The sequence below is a fragment of the Giraffa tippelskirchi genome, chromosome 7 (assembly GCF_054371585.1).
Source record: "Giraffa tippelskirchi isolate mGirTip1 chromosome 7, T2T-mGirTip1v1.2.pri, whole genome shotgun sequence".
NCBI classification, from domain to species: domain Eukaryota; kingdom Metazoa; phylum Chordata; class Mammalia; order Artiodactyla; family Giraffidae; genus Giraffa; species Giraffa tippelskirchi.
Window position 1 is genome coordinate 42,205,097 of NC_137281.1, and position 17,462 is coordinate 42,222,558.

The 17,462-nt window shown below is 39.6% G+C and overlaps 1 protein-coding gene across 8 annotated transcripts in view; it reads left to right on the forward strand.

Moving 5' to 3' along the window:
* The window catches only part of BRD7 (bromodomain containing 7), a 47,095-nt gene that overhangs the window by 27,466 nt on the left and 2,167 nt on the right, over window positions 1–17,462 (forward strand). For 2 of the 8 annotated variants that reach the window (XM_081513640.1, XM_081513638.1), the window contains exons 7-17: window positions 3,103–3,287; window positions 4,305–4,428; window positions 5,064–5,139; window positions 8,984–9,091; window positions 9,475–9,610; window positions 11,716–11,827; window positions 13,140–13,196; window positions 14,936–15,050; window positions 15,344–15,487; window positions 15,845–15,988; window positions 16,302–16,366. In XM_081513640.1, coding sequence (XP_081369766.1) covers window positions 3,103–3,287; window positions 4,305–4,428; window positions 5,064–5,139; window positions 8,984–9,091; window positions 9,475–9,610; window positions 11,716–11,827; window positions 13,140–13,196; window positions 14,936–15,050; window positions 15,344–15,487; window positions 15,845–15,988; window positions 16,302–16,357 — 1,257 coding nt within the window. In that variant the 3' untranslated portion in view covers window positions 16,358–16,366. Of the gene's footprint in view, window positions 1–3,102; window positions 3,288–4,304; window positions 4,429–5,063; window positions 5,140–8,983; window positions 9,092–9,474; window positions 9,611–11,715; window positions 11,828–13,139; window positions 13,197–14,935; window positions 15,051–15,343; window positions 15,488–15,844; window positions 15,989–16,301; window positions 16,657–17,462 lie in introns of those variants that run through there. The other 6 variants (XM_081513643.1, XM_081513642.1, XM_081513637.1 and 3 more) reach the window with 5 other exon arrangements.

The window sequence follows — 17,462 nt, forward strand, 5'->3', positions numbered from 1 at the left end:
GTAGATGTGTTATTTTTATAAAGAGTGGACATAAGAATAATTCTTTTGCTCTCCTAAATAAATACTAAATGCTATATTATATTTAGTATAAACAGAACTATTTGTAGCATAGTGACCTTGGATCAGACTAATCAAAGTTCAAGTCCTGGCTCTGCTGTTGAGACACTGTGTGACCTTAGGCAGGCCATGTATCCTTTCTCAACCATTTTCCCATCATATAAAATGGCATAGCAGTAGTAGTTACCTCACAGGATTATACCTCATGAGTGAGAACTCAATAGGTATAGGTTCGATACCTATACCTATAGGTTATAAGTATACTGTTATCCCCTTCTCCAGGGGATTTTCCCAACCAGGAATTGAACCTATAGGTATAGGTATAACACAATAGGTGTTAGCCATTAAGAATAAATCGCAAAGAATCAACCCTTTAGTCATTTGTAAAATGGAGAATTGATAAACAGTATGCTGATTTGGAGACATTTTGGTTACCAAAAAAGAAAGACATTGCTTTTAAAGTAAAAGTAATTAAACTCAACTTGTTTCCATGACTTGTGTTGAAATTTAGAAAATTCCTTTAATTGAATTATTTTAATTTTATGCATTGTTTTTTCTTTTTTAAGTTCGAAAATATTCTTAATGTAGGTTCTGCTTTATAAAATTCTAGAATGGAAGTTAAAAGGTTACTGAGAACTTTGTGATCCAAGCCCATTCATTTAACCAGCATTTATTGAGTACCTTCTATATGCCAACCTCTGTTTCAGGTACTAGAAGTAGATGAGTGAAAAATGACTTAAGTGACATTCACAAGCAGAAACACAAATGGCCACTAAATGCATACAGAAATAAACTAATATTTTTAAGTACATATTAAAATAAGACCTGTTTTTAAAAATCAGTATTTTTTTTTTTTGGTCACACCCCTAAGTTCCAGGGATTGAACGAGCCACCTGCAGTAGAGGTTCTGATTCTTAACCACTAGACTGCCAGGAAAGTCCAGTATTTTTTTTTTTTTAATGGTACTAATCAGTTTGCCAAGGATTCAGAGAAAATTGCAAACACTGGTGAAACGTTCAAACACTAAAAATTATTAAAACTTTTCTGGGAAGCAGTTTAACAGTAAACATCAAAAGCCTTAAAAAATACTCATTCCCTTTGACCTAGTATTTTTACTCATGTGGTAGTCGCTTAGTTGTGGCCAGCTCTTTGCAACCCCATGGACTGTAGCCCACCTGGCTTCTCTGTCCATGGGATTCTCCAGGCAAGAATACTGGAGTGGGTTGCCATTCCCTTCTCCAGGGGATTTTCCCAGCCCAGGGATCCAACCTGGTTCTCCTGCATTGTAGCAGATTGTTTACCACTGAGCCACTAGGGAAGCCATTTTACTCCTAGGATTTATTCTGAAGAGATAGGGATTCCTAGAAATTTTTATTTATAATAGCAGAAACTTGGAAATAAGTTAAATGTTCAGTAGGGGATCATTAATTAAACCATGGGACACACATGGGATAAAATACTATACAGTTACTTAAAATATTTTAAAGAATATTTAATGATACAGAGGAGAGATAACAATTTATTAACTGAAAGAAAATTTGCTTGTTCAGTATAATTCTGAGTTGCTAATATGTGTAATGCTTAGAAAAATAATAGAATGTTAAACCTGTCAACATTTTTCATCTCTAGAGAATAAGTTAACAAGGTTCTTATTTTTTCCTTTACCCATGTGTTTGTCTACAGTAAAATATATTACTTAAATAGTTTTGAGATTATTTTAAAAATTGTGGTTTAGTCGCTAAGTCGTGACTGACTCTTGCAACCCCATGGACTGTAACCTGCCAGGCTCCTCTGTCTGTGGCATTATCCAGGCAAGAATACTGGAGTGGGTTGCCATTTTCTTCTCCAGGGGATCTTCCCGACCCAGGAATCAAACCCAGGTCTCCTGCATTGCAGACAGATTCTTTACTGACTGAGCGATGAGGGAAACCCTCTCTCTCTATATATATTTTTATATATAATATATATACTTATATATATAATATGTATGTATTTATATATAATTTATATGTATTTATATATAATTTATATGTATTTATATAATATATTTTAATATAATTAAAATATATAATATATATAGCAAATATATTTTAATATAATTAAAAATTATAGTGCAGTGAAATTAGCAGGGTCCATTTCCTGAGACTGTCACGATCTGCACTGCTGACACAGCAGAGTATGATGAGAAAAGGCCCCATCATGAGATCCAAGAGGCCTGCTCTTAGTGGTTCTGAGACCTTAGTTGAGTCATTTAGCATTTCTGGGCTACATTGTTCTTATCTGAATGACCTCTGGTCCTTTCCAGTTCTACTTTCTGTTCTTCTGTAGAAGTCTTCCCTGCTGTTGCTATGTAGCCCTAAGGAGACTACACTCCATATTTTGTACATTGACAACACAGAATTAAAAGGCACAATAGTCACTAGGAACAAGTCTGCCTCTTTAACATTTGTCCAGAAACCACAGGCCCGCAAGGGATACAGTGGAAAATTCAGCACATGTTTTACAGAATAGAAACAATGCTTCTTTGGTTAGAACATTGTGCATTCTTAACAAGAAACTGTGCTAGCAGCCTTTTCTCTTTGAGGCATGATTTCACACAGAAAAATGCCAGTCCTCAGTGGCCATCCCAGGATACCAAAATGTAAGAGATCGTCCCATATTCACATGCTCTTTTTAAATATCTAATCTTAAATTTCAGAAGATGAACTGTTCTATTAAATATGAAGTTTTAACACACTATTAAACTAAACTTTAAATTTACTACTGCTAAGAATACCTAGTCTTTATTCACACATTCTCTCCTGTGAACTTTTTGATGATGCAGTAAAGTTGCAAAGCATTCTCTTATGTTGGAAATTATCTGAATTGAAGGAATAGACTTTATTGTCCTAGTTCCTAACTATTCTGCTCTGTTGGTAGGATTACATTTAATTGTTTTTCTTCCCTAATTGATGACAGGATAAGTGTAAACTCTTATGGGGGAAAGTGCGTTACTTTACAAATGAATGACAAATATACAATAAGAATATTGCTGAATATTTTCAGGAGAGAATTCAGAGCCTGAAGCAAAGCATAGACTTCATGGCAGACTTGCAGAAAAGTCGGAAGCAGAGAGACAGGAGTGACACCTCACAGAGTGGGGAGGACAGCGGCTCCTGGTCAAGAGAGAGGGACGATGCTGGAGACGCTGAGGCACAGGGCTTCACGAGCCCCAACAAGGAAAATAGAAAGTAAAGACTCTTAGAAATATTAAGGTTAAGCTGTCTTTTCCACGCCAGCAATGGGAGAAAATACAATTCAGGGGCCTGCCTTGGGTCCATGGTTGGTTGGGTTTTGTCAAAGTCCATTTTGATGCTCTGACACCCCTTTCCTCATACAAAGCACAGTTTGTAATTGTCTAAACACAATTCAGAAAATAGTTCTGAGTGTCTATTCTGTAGAGAAGTTGTTTTAAAACCAGTAAATAGTCTCGAGGGACTCATGCTGTCAGTGAGTTTATATTAATGGAGCTATTTGTTTAAGAAAAAAGTTGTATATTCATTACCTCATTCCACAAAGGAGTCGAGCCCGTACTTAAGCCTAAGCACAGTTAAAGCTGCTTTCTAAACAGATGGGCTGTCACTGAGATGTGTCCATGTTTTCCACTCAACGTCAGCTGGTAGGGGCAGTGTGAACCACCCGTCCTACCGGCCATCAGCTGATGTGGCCTGACTCTGGCATACGTGTCCATCCCGCTCAGCTGCTGCCTGCCTGCCCTGATGCCCAGCACCTTGCTGTCAGCTCTGGGAGAGGTGTTTAGTTAGCAGGTTGGGACTTCTGCTGTTACAACATGAAGTGAACTTGTGACAGGTTTTTCTTATATTTCTAAGATTTATACATTGTAATATATGTTTATTTTAAATTGTAAAAGTTGGACTTAAGTGTACCAAATTGTAAAACAAATTGTGCACCCCTCTGCTTTTAAAATATATTTGAGGTAGGGTTCATTTTTATGAATATACTAAGAAAAATGTTTAAAACAAATAATACTGGACACGGGGAGGGAACTGACCAACTACTTGGCTTGCCTTAGTGTTTGTGTGTCATTGGGGCCCCTTACCAGGTCATTAGGGAACAAAGTTTTAATTGGTGTCAGTAGCTCAAATTTCTCCACTTTGGTTGTATTCATATTTGGAATTACATTTTAATGTTTTCATCTTATCCTCTTCTTTTTTTTTTTTTTACTTAGTATTAATGTGTGCTTTCAGGAAAGACAAAGATGTGCTTGAAGATAAATTTAAAAGCAATAATTTAGAAAGAGAGCAAGAGCAGATTGACCGCATCGTTAAGGAATCTGGAGGAAAGCTGACCAGGAGGCTTGTTAATAGTCAGGTGATAGAGCTTCTCCTTTCTTTTCATTACCTACTGATTCAGGTTGTCTGAAACTTGTAGTTTTTAAGTTGCTTGTATACTTTTAATCCATATCTGCCATAGAGCTCTTCAGGACAGCGCTCATAGAAGAAAAAATAATATAATATACTTGTTTTTAAAGTACATAATTCATATTATCCTCTGTTACTGGCTAGAAGGGTTTGGGGTTTTTTTTAAGGGACATTAATGTGTTCAAATGTTGGAAAATGAAACACATACTTTTAAGATTATAAGAAAACATACATGGTCTTTAGAAGTCATGTTGTTTAGCACCTCGGTTCTAAAACCAAATGAATTAATCCATGGCTTTAGGTAAGTCACTTCCCTTCCCTGGTTTTCAGTATACTTTTTAAAAATAGGTTAAACAGAACTTGGTGTCCTTAGGCACTCACACAGCTCTTTTAAAATTCTGAGATTTTCTAACCTTTATTTCTTTAACCCATCAGCACCTGTGTACATATGTGAAAGTTGATATGAGTATGATGATAGCCACCTGTAATATTAGTTTGATTAAGGTGAGGTTTTCTGGTGAGCAACATACATATGTATCATATATAAAACTGTTTATGCCATTTGAATACTTTGGGTCTTTGCAGTGTGAATTTGAAAGGAGAAAACCAGATGGAACAACAACATTGGGACTTCTCCATCCTGTGGATCCTGTTGTAGGAGGTAGGTTCACAGAATTAGACTGTGCATGAACTTGATGCTAATGTGGCAAAGAGCAGTCACCTGGTTAACATTTTAGAGGAACAAGTCTGAATATTGATAAACCCAACTATCATCATCCATAAACAATTTGGCTAGGTATCCTGTACTTCATACTAACAGCTAGCCTAACTTTATTTCATCCCAAAGTAAGTACTACAAAATCATGTTTTCTTTAAAATATAAAGTGCCTAGGACATCCTTGGCGGTCCAGCGCTTAAGACATTGCTTTCTGATGCAGGGGGGTGCGGGTTCAGTCCTTGGTCGGGGAGCTAAGATCACACATGCCTTGCAGCCAGAAAACCAAAACATAAAACAGAAGCAGTGTTGTACAAATTCAATAAGACTTTTAAAAATGTGGTCCACATGAAAAAAGACTTAAATATATCTAAGTACCTGGACTATCATACCCACCATTAACAAACCCAAAATATTAGGCAGTCATTTCTAGCCCTGGTTTTAAGAGCCTGGCACTTTTTGAGATACCTCAAAAAGACTCAAGCAATTTCTCAAACCTTCAGACTATGGCATAATAAAATTTAACAGACTTTTTAATTTTAGGAAATAAAATGAATATATATGCCATGTAGTAGTACCTTAATGGTAGTGGAATAATATATAGTAAGTGACATTGTATCTTTCACTGTGGTTGATAGAAAGATTATAAAGGTTAGGAATCACTGTTTTAGAACATCAGTCGTACTTTTATTTTTTCAAATGATAGTTTAATGGAAATAGAATAGGGAATATTTTGAAATTTGATGTTCAGTTCAGTCACTCAGTCGTGTCCGAGTCTTTGCAACCTCATGAACCGCAGCACACCAGGCCTCCCTGTCCATCACCAACTCCCAGAGTTTACCCAAACTCATATCCATTGAGTCGGTGATGCCATATAACCATCTCATCCTCTGTCGTCCCCTTCTCCTCCTGCCCTCAATCTTTCCCAACATAAGGGTCTTTTCAAATGAGTCAGCTCTTTGCATCAGGTGGCCAAAATATTGGAGTTTCAGCTTCAACATCAGTCCTTCCAATGAATACCCAGGACTGATCTCCTTTAGGATGGACTGGTTGGATCTCCTTGCAGTCCAAGGGACTCTCAAGAGTCTTCTCCAACACCACAGTTCAAAAGCATCAATTCTTCCACACTTGGCTTTCTTTATAGTCCAACTCTCACATCCATACATGACCACTGGAAAAACCATAGCCTTGACTAGACGGACCTTTGTTGGCAAAGTAATGTCTCTGCTTTTCAATATGCTGTCTAGATTGGTCATAACTTTCCTTCCAAGGAGTAACTGTCTTTTAATTTCATGGCTGCATTCACCATCTGCAGTGATTTTGGAGCCTAAAAAAATAAAGTCAGCCACTGTTTCCACTGTTTCCCCATCTATTTGCCATGAAGTGATGGGACCAGATACCATGAATTTAGTTTTCTGAATGTTGAGCTTTAAGCCAACTTTTTCACTCTCCTCTTTCACTTTCATCAAGAGGCTCTTTAGTTCTTCTTCACTCTCTGCCATAAGGGTGGTGTCATCTGCATATCTGAGGTTATTGATATTTCTCCCGGCAATCTTGATTCCAGCTTGTGCTTCATCCAGCTCAGCGTTTCTCATGATGTACTCTGCATATAAGTTAAATAAGCAGGGTGACAATACACAGCCTTGATGTACTCCTTTTCCTATTTGGAACCAGTCTGTTGTTCCATGTCCAGTTCTAACTGTTGCTTCCTGACCTGCATACAGGTTTCTCAAGAGGCAGGTCAGGTGGTCTGGTATTCCCATCTCTTCAGAATTTTCCACAGTTTATTGTGATCCACACAGTCAAAGGCTTTGGCATAGTCAATAAAGCAGAAATAGATGTTTTTCTGGAACTCTCTATGTATCATTTATCTTGGAGGGAATCATGTTGTGATAAGCATGAGAATGTTTATTCTATAAGTAACTTTTCCTACTACCTTTAGGAGGGAGATGATTGGGGATACAGAAATGAATAATGACAAAATTCCAGGAAATAGCTTCCAATATTTATTATTTGCAATGAAGAAGGCACTGTCTTAGGAGCTGGAGGTGGAGCTAGGTGTAAAAGGGAATGAAACAGGAACAGACAAGTCCTTTCCTCTTACATTCTGTGGGGTGGGAAAAGAAAGCCACCAAGAATCACGTGAAGAGATGGCAGCCTGTCCACCGTCAATCAGTGCATCAGAGGAACAGAGCAGCAGAGTAGTAACAGTGTCTGGAGGTCAAAGAAGGCTTCCTTAAGAGATGTTTAGGTTGATCCCAAAGTGGTGAGTAAGGGATTGGGGAATAACAGGTAAAAAAAAACCTTGAAGCAGAGAAGAGCTTGATGCCAGCCTGTCAATGTTTTCTTTTAGCACCGCAGTACACTCTTGAAATGCTGAAGCAGGAGAACATTAATAGGCTCCTTGACTTAGAAGAAAAGGAACTGGTGCTATGATTTCAAAACAAAACTCTTTCACTTTTTAATTTATTTTTTGTGGGGGGTGGAAATACTTTGAGGCCCTGCAGCCATTCCAGGTTGATGCAGAGGTACAGGCCATAGACCAGGCCTTGCTGCTCAGGCCGGAGGAGCCGCCCCCGCCGTGGCTGTGGCCGTGTGTCTCCACCGCCCGCACCCCGCCGCTGTCGCTGCCACTACCTACAACTCGCTCTTTTCGCTCTGGCCCCATTTTTTACTTTCATATGAACTTTTCATAGTAGAATTTTTTAGGGTCTTTGGGCATAGAAAATGCCACAGGATTGAGAACATTGCTCCTTCTGATGTATCAGTGATGAAAATTTGGTGATAAGAGATACAGCTAAGTTGATATAGGTGAAACCTTTCTAAAAGGCACAAAGATCTGCCCCTTTCTTTGTACCTGGGGTTCTAGTCTCTGCTCTTGGTCTGGTCTTCTGGGTTCCCAGCTCCTGTAGACATTATCAAATGTGGCCAACACTGACTTGATCCTCACACTCAACAGCTGCTCCCCTAGGAGGCCAGTTTACTGGTTTAAGGTGGAAGATGCACCTGTTTGCATCTCAGCTTCATCCTCCTGGTTGGAGGTACTAGTACCAATTAAGACACCAGATGCTTACCAAGAAAGGAAGATCTTGATTTAGAGGTTTGGAGTTTCTCACAAGTGCTTCTCCTTTGTCACACTGATCACATGTGGCAGTAGACTCTGCTCCAGGGTGATCATGTTACAGAAACCGGAGCTCTTCTTCAGAAGAAAACAACCTTTTCTGTTGGATTTTGTTAGAGACCACATTCTCTCCTGACACCATCCCTCTCTGTTCTTACGCTTATATCACAGATTTCCAACATCATTACAGTGGTTCATGCCTGGTTCACAGGCTTTTCGACTTTAAAGGCTATTTGTCCCTGCAGTACAAGTCTGCCTCTTGTAGAGATTAATTTATCCTGAATGTATTATGAGTTCTTGTCTTTAATCAGGAATTTCCCCTTCTTTTACTTGACCTTTTCTACTGGTTTACTTCCATCATCTTAACATTGAAAGGTCCAACTTTTAAATGTATTTTTTAAAGTGAAATGCAACATGATTATAAAGAATTCCAGGATGCTGCAGAGTATAATGAAAGGACCAGATTTGGATCCTGGCTACATTCCTGCCTTTCTGAGCTCAGATTTTTTTGTTAAAAATGGGTTAAAAAAAAAAAAAAGGATGGTATAGTAAGGGCTGCCCAGCGTCAAGCGGATGTCGTGAAGCAGTGTGTGCACAGCCACTCCGCAGAGCACCATGGGGTCCACTACCACATGAGCCGTCTCCACCACACTCGCTCTTATGTTTTAGAACCAGGCTATTGTCCTGTGAGACTGGGGATGACAACTGGAAGACTTCAGTCTGGAGTGAATACTTTGCAGGGATTCAAAGAAGATAAAAGGAACAAAGTAACTCCAGGTAAGGCTCCCATGTGGTAGTAAAGTTTTTTCTCTTCTCATTTTCAAGGAATTGAGGAAAAGAAGCATAATTACCATTACTTTAACTCTATTTATGGTATTTTTGTAACATTAATTAGATATTTTAAAGAAGAAACTGAAAAATCAGTATTAATATTCAGAATGAGTTTTCTTTCTTGTTTTTCCCCTCCCCATTGTGAGAAAAGATTCACTTGAGTTGTGACTTATAAGTATATATTTTGGAGAAAATAATTTACCTTGGATTTGTTTACCAGTCAGTGAAGTAGCAAAGTTAGAAGGGAATAATCTTTAATAATTAGAAAAATATATTGACATACAAGTTAAAGAATAGTATTGTGGTTCTGTGTGTGTTTTCATCAACAGTGTTATACTTGAGTTACGGACCCTACAGTTCTTATGCACCACATTATGACTCCACGTTTGCAAATATCAGCAAGGACGATTCTGATTTAATCTATTCAACCTATGGGGAAGACCCTGATCTCCCCAGTGATTTCAGGTGAGTCATCAATTCATTGGTACTCTGAGAGCTGCATTGTTCTAAAACACTGGTACACATAAGGGATCTGTTGATAGACCTACAGAGTTATTCAAATGGTAGGAAATGTGTTCAGTAATTTTTTTAATTGACAATTAAACAGAGCCTTAGTTATCATCATTCTTAAATGGAAAGTAAATATTTTAAAGAAAGCATGTATCTCCCTAATATTTTATGGTGTTGGCATCTGCAGTATTTTAATTCTTCCAAAAATATGTCTTTAAAGATGTTTTGTACTTCCACTTACTAAAATTTAGGAGCTTGTTGCTTCAGAATGTTGGTGTGCCACCTGCTTCATTGTAACATGTTTGTGCATCAGTGAATTCCAGATTTGGTCACTGTGAGGGATCAAATCAAAGTCAAAGCCACTGCATATTTTCCCCAAGATAGGAGGTAGGACTTGGCTTGATCCAAAGCCGACCCCCATCCAAGCCTGTTTGACCCGTCAGGTCCCAGTAGACTCTGGCAGTTCCACTCCACCAGCCCTTATCACATGTTTCTGTGAGAAGGTAACTTTGTGTTCTTGTTTAGGATGCTGGGTACTTTGCATGCTATCAACATAATGAGATACCGTCCTGATTTACTGGCATTCTGGCTTGGGTTGGGCTGAGCTTGGGTTATTCCTTCTTGCCAGTGGAATTTTGTAAACTTTCATTATGTGTAAGACTTTAACCCAGTAGATTAACCAGTCTCCTGGTTTTCTGAAAAAGAGGGAATTGTTCACTTTTACATATGTATGGTGGTAGTGGTGGCAGTGTTTTTACAAGTCAATGACGGTGGTTTCAGATCAAGCCATTTGTATCCTTTAGATCTCACCAGCTTGAATAAATCCTTTCTCAATTATTCATCCGTGCATTCCACATACAGGTATTGCTGATGCTGTACTTTCCAGGCATTCTTCTAGATACTGGGGATTCTGCAGGGAAACGGTACTGACACAGACTCATGCCTGATGTCAGGTGGAAATAGGTGTTTAGAAGAAAAGGAATATAGGGAGTGCTAGGGTTGGGAGAGGAGTGTTGTCCCAAGTAGTCGAGGAAGGCTTTGCTGAGTGAATACTGAGCAAAAACTGAAGGTGGTAAAGAAGGAAACATTGCTGCCGTCCAAAAGAACATTCCAGCCAGTGGAATAGCTGGGCAAAGGCCCTGAGGTGGGAACCTACCTGGAACATTTAAAGACCAAAAAGAGCAGCAGAGGGCAGAAGGAGTGCAGGGGAAATAGCAGGTGGGCGTAGATCTTTGTAAGAACTTGGGAGTTTTATTCTGAGTGAGGTGGGAAGATATTGGTGGCTTTTGAGCAGAGTAGTGACCAAGGCTGGCTTATAATTTTTAAAAGATCATTATGGCTGCTGTATAGGAAACAGATTACAGGGGGCAAGGGAAGACACAGGGGATCTGCTGTCATACTCCAGATAAGAACTGAACCGAAGGGGTGGAGGCTGAGGTGCCGAGACGGGATCAGTAGTCAGCCCAAGTCGGATTTCTTGACTCACTGAAGTGGGGTGTGAGAGAGCAAAGGCATGGAGAATTCCAGGGGTTTAGATGAAGCCTAGAAGATGACATTGCTGTTACTAAGAGGGAAGATTTTAGAAGGACTACTTCAGGCGGAAGATCCAGCAATTCAATTCTGGACATTATGAGCCTATTTGACCTCCGAATGGAGCTGCCAGAGAGTGTGGTCCAACCTGGACGTGTAACTTTGAGAATGTTTTAGTACATATGAGAGCCTTGAGGCAAATACGATCACCTTAGGGAAGAAGTGAAAGAGAGAAGCAGAGAATTCCACTGACTGAGCCCTCGTCCCCACCATCACTGAGATCTTATTTTTCTTTGAACTTTTCCCCAGGAGCATTTCCTTTTCATGGTGTTCTTGATATTGCTTAATTCTCCCATGATGATAAATCTATCACTGGTAAATATGTAAGTATAAGTGTTCTGTCTTGATGGAAAGTTTCACATCATGGGCGTAAGTTAAGGGCATCTAATTAAAGAGTTGGCTCTAATAGGAAGAAAACACCAGTGGAAATCATTTATATGAAAATGATTTTTCCCAACACTCTTTTTCAGCATCCATGAGTTTTTGGCCACATGCCAAGATTATCCATATGTTATGGCAGATAGTTTACTGGATGTTTTAACAAAAGGAGGACATTCTAGAACCCTACAGGAGTCAGAGATGGTAAGAATGCTGCTAAAGAAACAGGGTATTTTATCATTGGTTCTCAAGTGTTAGTCATCAGTGTTATGAAACCATGGGATTAACCAGTGTGGCAGCTGAACTCCATTTCACTGAAAAGAGCCCAGCCCGGGTGGAGCCCATGGGTGGAGGACAATGAACGGAAACAAGGAACTCGGCTACCAGGATCTGTGAGGGCCAGATGATTGTCATTATCTCCTCATCTTGGAAATGTAGAAATCAAAAATGGGGGTTATAACCCAGAAGTCAGCTCGTGTTATGTACCCGAACAAAAAAAGGAAGTCTGGCTCACCGGCTTGACACAGAGTTGACTAAAATGATAGGGAATGTCCTTTTCCTTATTATGTAGTAATAATACAGTGGTGGGGCCTCAAGTAAAAAAGTAAAAAGCTTCCTCATTGCTGTCTTTTGTTAACACTTGTAAATTAGCTCCAGTTCAGTTGGACATAGTTCATAATCCGGGGTGATTCAGAGACTTGACTCAAAGATTAGAACCAGAAAATGTCCGTTCAGTGGAGAGGAGAGCTGATTTCCAGAATGTCCGTGTCACCATAGTTAGAAGAGCCCTGTATCTTCTGGGGGCTATGACTCTTCCTAGTGGTTGTGATTGCAGTCACTAAAGTGCTCTCTGCCTTCACTGTGCCTGTGGCTGCTGGTCCCTGGGTGACCTGTCAGCACAGCTGAGTCAGTGCCCGAAGTTCAGTGAGAACTGCTGTACAGTCTTGTATCTTAGCACAAAACTGCTTTCTTTACATCACCTAAAAAAAATTCAGCTTTACATCAATTCAGAAATATTTTTACTGTATACTTCCCGTCAGTTAATCTGAATTAATTAAAGGTCTTGAAATAAAATTGCTTGTCTTTCATTTGGTTGATACAGCAGTATATTTCAAATTTAAAATTTCTCTGCCCTTTGATCCAGCAGTTCCTCTTCTCAGAATTTGTACTAGAAAATAAGACAAGTTATATGTAAGGAATACAGTTTTTATAATTTTTTAAAAATAGAAATTGGTTAAATAAATCACAGTATATCCTTTCAAGAAAAGATAAAAGATCATCGTTGATTTTTGCACATGATATATGTGTTGTTTATATATGCATTATCTCTGAAGACTAGGGTTATGGGAAGTTTTCGCCTTCTCTGTAGTATTTGAATATTTTATACATATCTGCTGCTGTTTGAGAATATTGCCTCTTTTCATGCAGAATACGCCAGGAGTTCTGTCTTCTGTTTGTCAGAGACTTTATCCACCTGATGTTTTCTTTAATAAAGTGTTTTTTTTTATCCTTACAGTCATCTCCTGAAGATGAAGCCCAGACTAGGATACTTGACACAGCAAAAGAAATGGAGGTGATTATATTTCATTTCTTTACAAGAAATATTTAAATGGCAAATAAGCTAAAGAGCCTTAATGATAAAGCTTTTATTTTAAAAGCAAAATATTTATTGAGTATCTCCTGAAATCAAAGAACTTTTTTTGCCTGTGGAGAAGGTAGCAACAGTGAGTGCAGTAGACAAGCATGTAAACAAGGGAGCCAGAGCCAGTTACTGTACAGCATAAGTGTACATGTTGCAGGCACACAGGCTGGAGGAGCTAGCTGCTTTGGACAGTTGGTGAGGCCCTCACAGGCTTCCAGATGAACTGGGTCTAGAAAAATGAACAAGGTTCTCCCAGCACAGGGCCAGGTGTATGAAGTGGGTAGAACTCCATGTATAAGGACATAATCTGAGCAGGCAGGGCGAAAGAGCACCCAGGAGGTGAGTGACCACAGGGTACCGGGAGAGAGGAGGATCAGATGACAGTTGTATATGCAGTGCTAAGAAGTTGAGGTTTTCTCTTCAAAGACTGCTATGGTTAGATGTGGAGGAGAAGGGAGCCCACCTCCAGCAGAGAAAGAAATATCCTCTGGTTTCAGGGCTGGTGAGTGTGGTTCGGGACATCACTGGAAGTGTGTTGATCTAGAGGTCATTAGTGTCACAGTAGAATTATTGTAGGTATTAAGTGAATGAGATTGTCCAGGCAGAACACATAGACAGGAAAAGGCCAAAGAACCTTGGAAAGACCAATAGTTAAGGTTAAGCATGGAAGAGTCATGCAGGAAGGAGTCCAGCAGTGTCAGATGCCACACAGAAGCCCTCTAGGACAGGTGTCATTTGTAACCTTAATCAGAGTAATTTTAGTAAAATGGTGGGGACAAGATAAAGATGCTGCGAGTTACATGACTTAGATCAGAGAGATGTAAGCCTTTTGACAGGAAAGAAAACTTGAAGATGGGAGATCAAGTAAAGATAGATGCAAATGTAGATGGTACTTAAAAAGTCATGTCATTTTCCAAGAAATATGAGCCAGGCAAGGTCATGTATGTGGTGAACAGGTAAGAATGAAGGAAAGCTGGAGAATGGAAGGAAAGCTGGGTGAGAAGTGTATTGAGTCGAGTTGTAAGGGCCCAGCTGAGATGGCAGACCCGAGAATGTACTGATAGGGTTTTCTCCACCACACTTAGCCTGCGTGTCTGAGCTCAGAGTGCAATACCAGAGTATAAATGGAACCATTAACTTTGGGTTACTCATTGTCACGGTTGATCATTTCCTAAAAACCAGTGTTGGGGTTATGGAAATTCTGAGTCTTGAGGTTCCAAAAATAAAACTACCCATTTTAGGATTTGGTTTCTCCCATGCAATACTAACAGCCTGACTTTGGGGCCCAAAGGAGAACCCAGGAAGTATCTCACTTTCAAGTTCTACCATAAGAGAGTGCCAGTGTATGGACTAAAACATTGTCTGTGAACCTCAGAAACCGCAGCACCGTCACAGTCACCAAAAGTGCAGTGACAAGGCTTTTATCGTTAGAGTGGTGATGAAACAAACAACACCGAGTGTTTAAAACACACCATTCCATTACCAAGAAGTGTGAACTTATGGACACTTCTGCCAGGATTTAGGAATGGCATTTTAAAGGTTTTTGTGGCATCAGAATTGTAACTTTACATAAGTGAAATAACTTGGCTTATAAACACAAGCCATCTACTAACTTCTCATTCTAGCACTGTCAGGGCTTAGCAAGCTCAGGTAATTTTTTTTTTTTATAGCAGGTTACAGAAGTTGAACTAACAGGGCGTTTAGACTACAGTAATCAAGACAAGCTTACAGCACTGAAAGCAGTAACAAACTTTGGAGCTCCAGTTGAAGTTTTTGACTGTGAAGGTGAGTGTCTCCACAGGATTTGAAGGAAACACTTCTGACACAGGCAGTCAAGATTTAATGTCAAAGTAGCACAGGTTAGCATAGCCATTCACTGCAGGATCACTGTGACTGGCCATGCTCAGTGAAGAGTAAAGCGTGTCTGTGGTGTTGATTTCATGTAGGGGGGATTACTCCTTTGAGGAGAGACGACTAACCAATAAATGGCAAAACCCCAGAGCATAGTACTCAGTTTATTGCACCGGAACAAATACAGGTGTGTCCATGTTGTCCTTAATAAGTTATTTTTCTCACAGAAGCTGAAGTGTTCCAGAGGAAACTTGATGAGACCACCAAACTGCTCAGAGAGCTCCAGGAAGCCCAGAATGAGCGTCTGAGCACCAGACCCCCTCCCAACATGATCTGTCTCTTGGGTCCGTCGTACAGAGAAATGCATCTCGGTATGTGGTGCCTCTTAGAATCTGAGCCACCAGGGCAGCCCAGGAATACTGGAGTGGGTAGTCTATCCCTTCTCCAGGGGATCTTCCCAACCCAGGAATGGAACCGGGCGCTCCTGCATTGCAGGCAGGTTCTTTACCATCTAAGCTACCAGGGAAGCCCCTGGTTGGAGAAGCAAGCTGCTTAAAGGGAGCATTTCTGAGTAGTGGTACCACTATAAAGGAACACTGGAGGGAACACCATGGACAGGGAGTTCATCCTCTGTATTCATGTTGATTGGGCTTTTTTTTAAGTCACCTAAAGTAATCACATTTCAGTACCTTGAACTCTCTTTATGGTGTTGTTTTTTTTTCCCCTAGCTGAACAAGTGACCAATAACCTTAAAGAACTTGCACAGCAAGTAACTCCAGGTGATATTGTAAGCACATATGGAGTCCGAAAAGCGATGGGGATTTCTCTCCCCTCCCCGGTCATTGAAAACAACCTTGTAGATTTAACAGAAGGTATGTGCCCTGTGTCTCGGGGAGAGTGGAGGGCTAGGGAACATCAGTCCTTTCCCTCCAGTAACATCTGAAAGGTGTTGTCTCTGATGCTAACCTGTGAACTAGTCGAGTTTTCTTTCCATCTTGTCTAAGGAATAAAGACCTCACACGTTTGCAAAAAAAAAAAACTACAGTGATACACCTACCTAGTTTTTAACCTTGAACATAATGAAGAAGGGCTGTCAACAGTTACTCTTCTTTACCGTCACATCCCCTTTTTAATTAAAAGGAAAAGAGGTGCTAAATAAAGGGTTGTTGTTTTTTTTTCTTTCAGATTTTGAAGAACCTAAAAAGACTGATGTTACTGAGTGTGAACCTGATGGAATTTGAAGCTATCTGGTATTTGATTATATATTATGTATATATTTTTTTCATTAACTTGGAAATGCTTTTCAGAAGATATTAAATATTTGTAAATTGTGTTTTTAATTAAACTTTGGAACAGTTAATTTTAATGTTCCAGAGATTGAACTTCTATTAGATAATAAAGCTGAACCTGGACTATGAGCTGTATTGTACATATCAGCTGAGTTACCCCTTCACCTTTCCCTGGGGCTGAATCTGAGGATGCAGTGATAGAGAAAAGCTTGAAGAATAAAACAGCCTTTTTCCTGACCATCCATTAAAAAGTTGTCCAAATCATTGAAATCCCTCATTTTCCCATATTTGCCTTACTTCTCATTAAGGAAATTATAACCAAATGGTTCCTGACTTAGCAGATTTCACTTCATGGATTTATTCAAAAAGGCCTTGTGAGGAAGGAGTGATTTGGACCTATTAGAATACTGAGCGGAAAGTGGATGGGAGTGGACCTAAGCAAAGTTCTTGCAGAGGAGTGATAGCGCTGCTTCCTTATGTTTCACAGGCAGGACCATGACTGAGAAACTCTTCTTTAAAATTTCCATCCAGTGAGATTCCCATTGTTCTACCATGAAAACAAATTCACCGTTAGAATTTACTAGCATGTCCCCGTATACCTGTTGGGGATGATGTCCTTATGTGGAAGGACCAGGGCTTCCCACTAACTTGTCTGGTGTTCCTTTTTGGTTTATTTTTGCCATTTGTAGAGGGGTTTTCCCAGTATAATAAAAGGACAAGCCAAATAGGATACAAACTAAATTGCCCATGAATATGTAAGGAAACCACCAAGCTTAAAGGAAAGTTGACGTTTCTATTTACTGTCTCTCACTGGTCACCTACACCTCTGCCATGCCCCCTAAACTGATACTCGTCTACTTTTATCTGAAAGGCAAAGGTCAAGTTCCTGAGCAGTTTAATTATTTAAGTAGGAAATGATATGTGGTCTTCTTCTATGACCAGACACTAGACTGTGACCTAATTCAGGAACAAATTAGGTTTAAGATACTACTCAGCCTGCATGGAGCCCTTCTGTAAAACACCCAGGCAGGAGGCTATTTTATTATCTTCTTGTCTT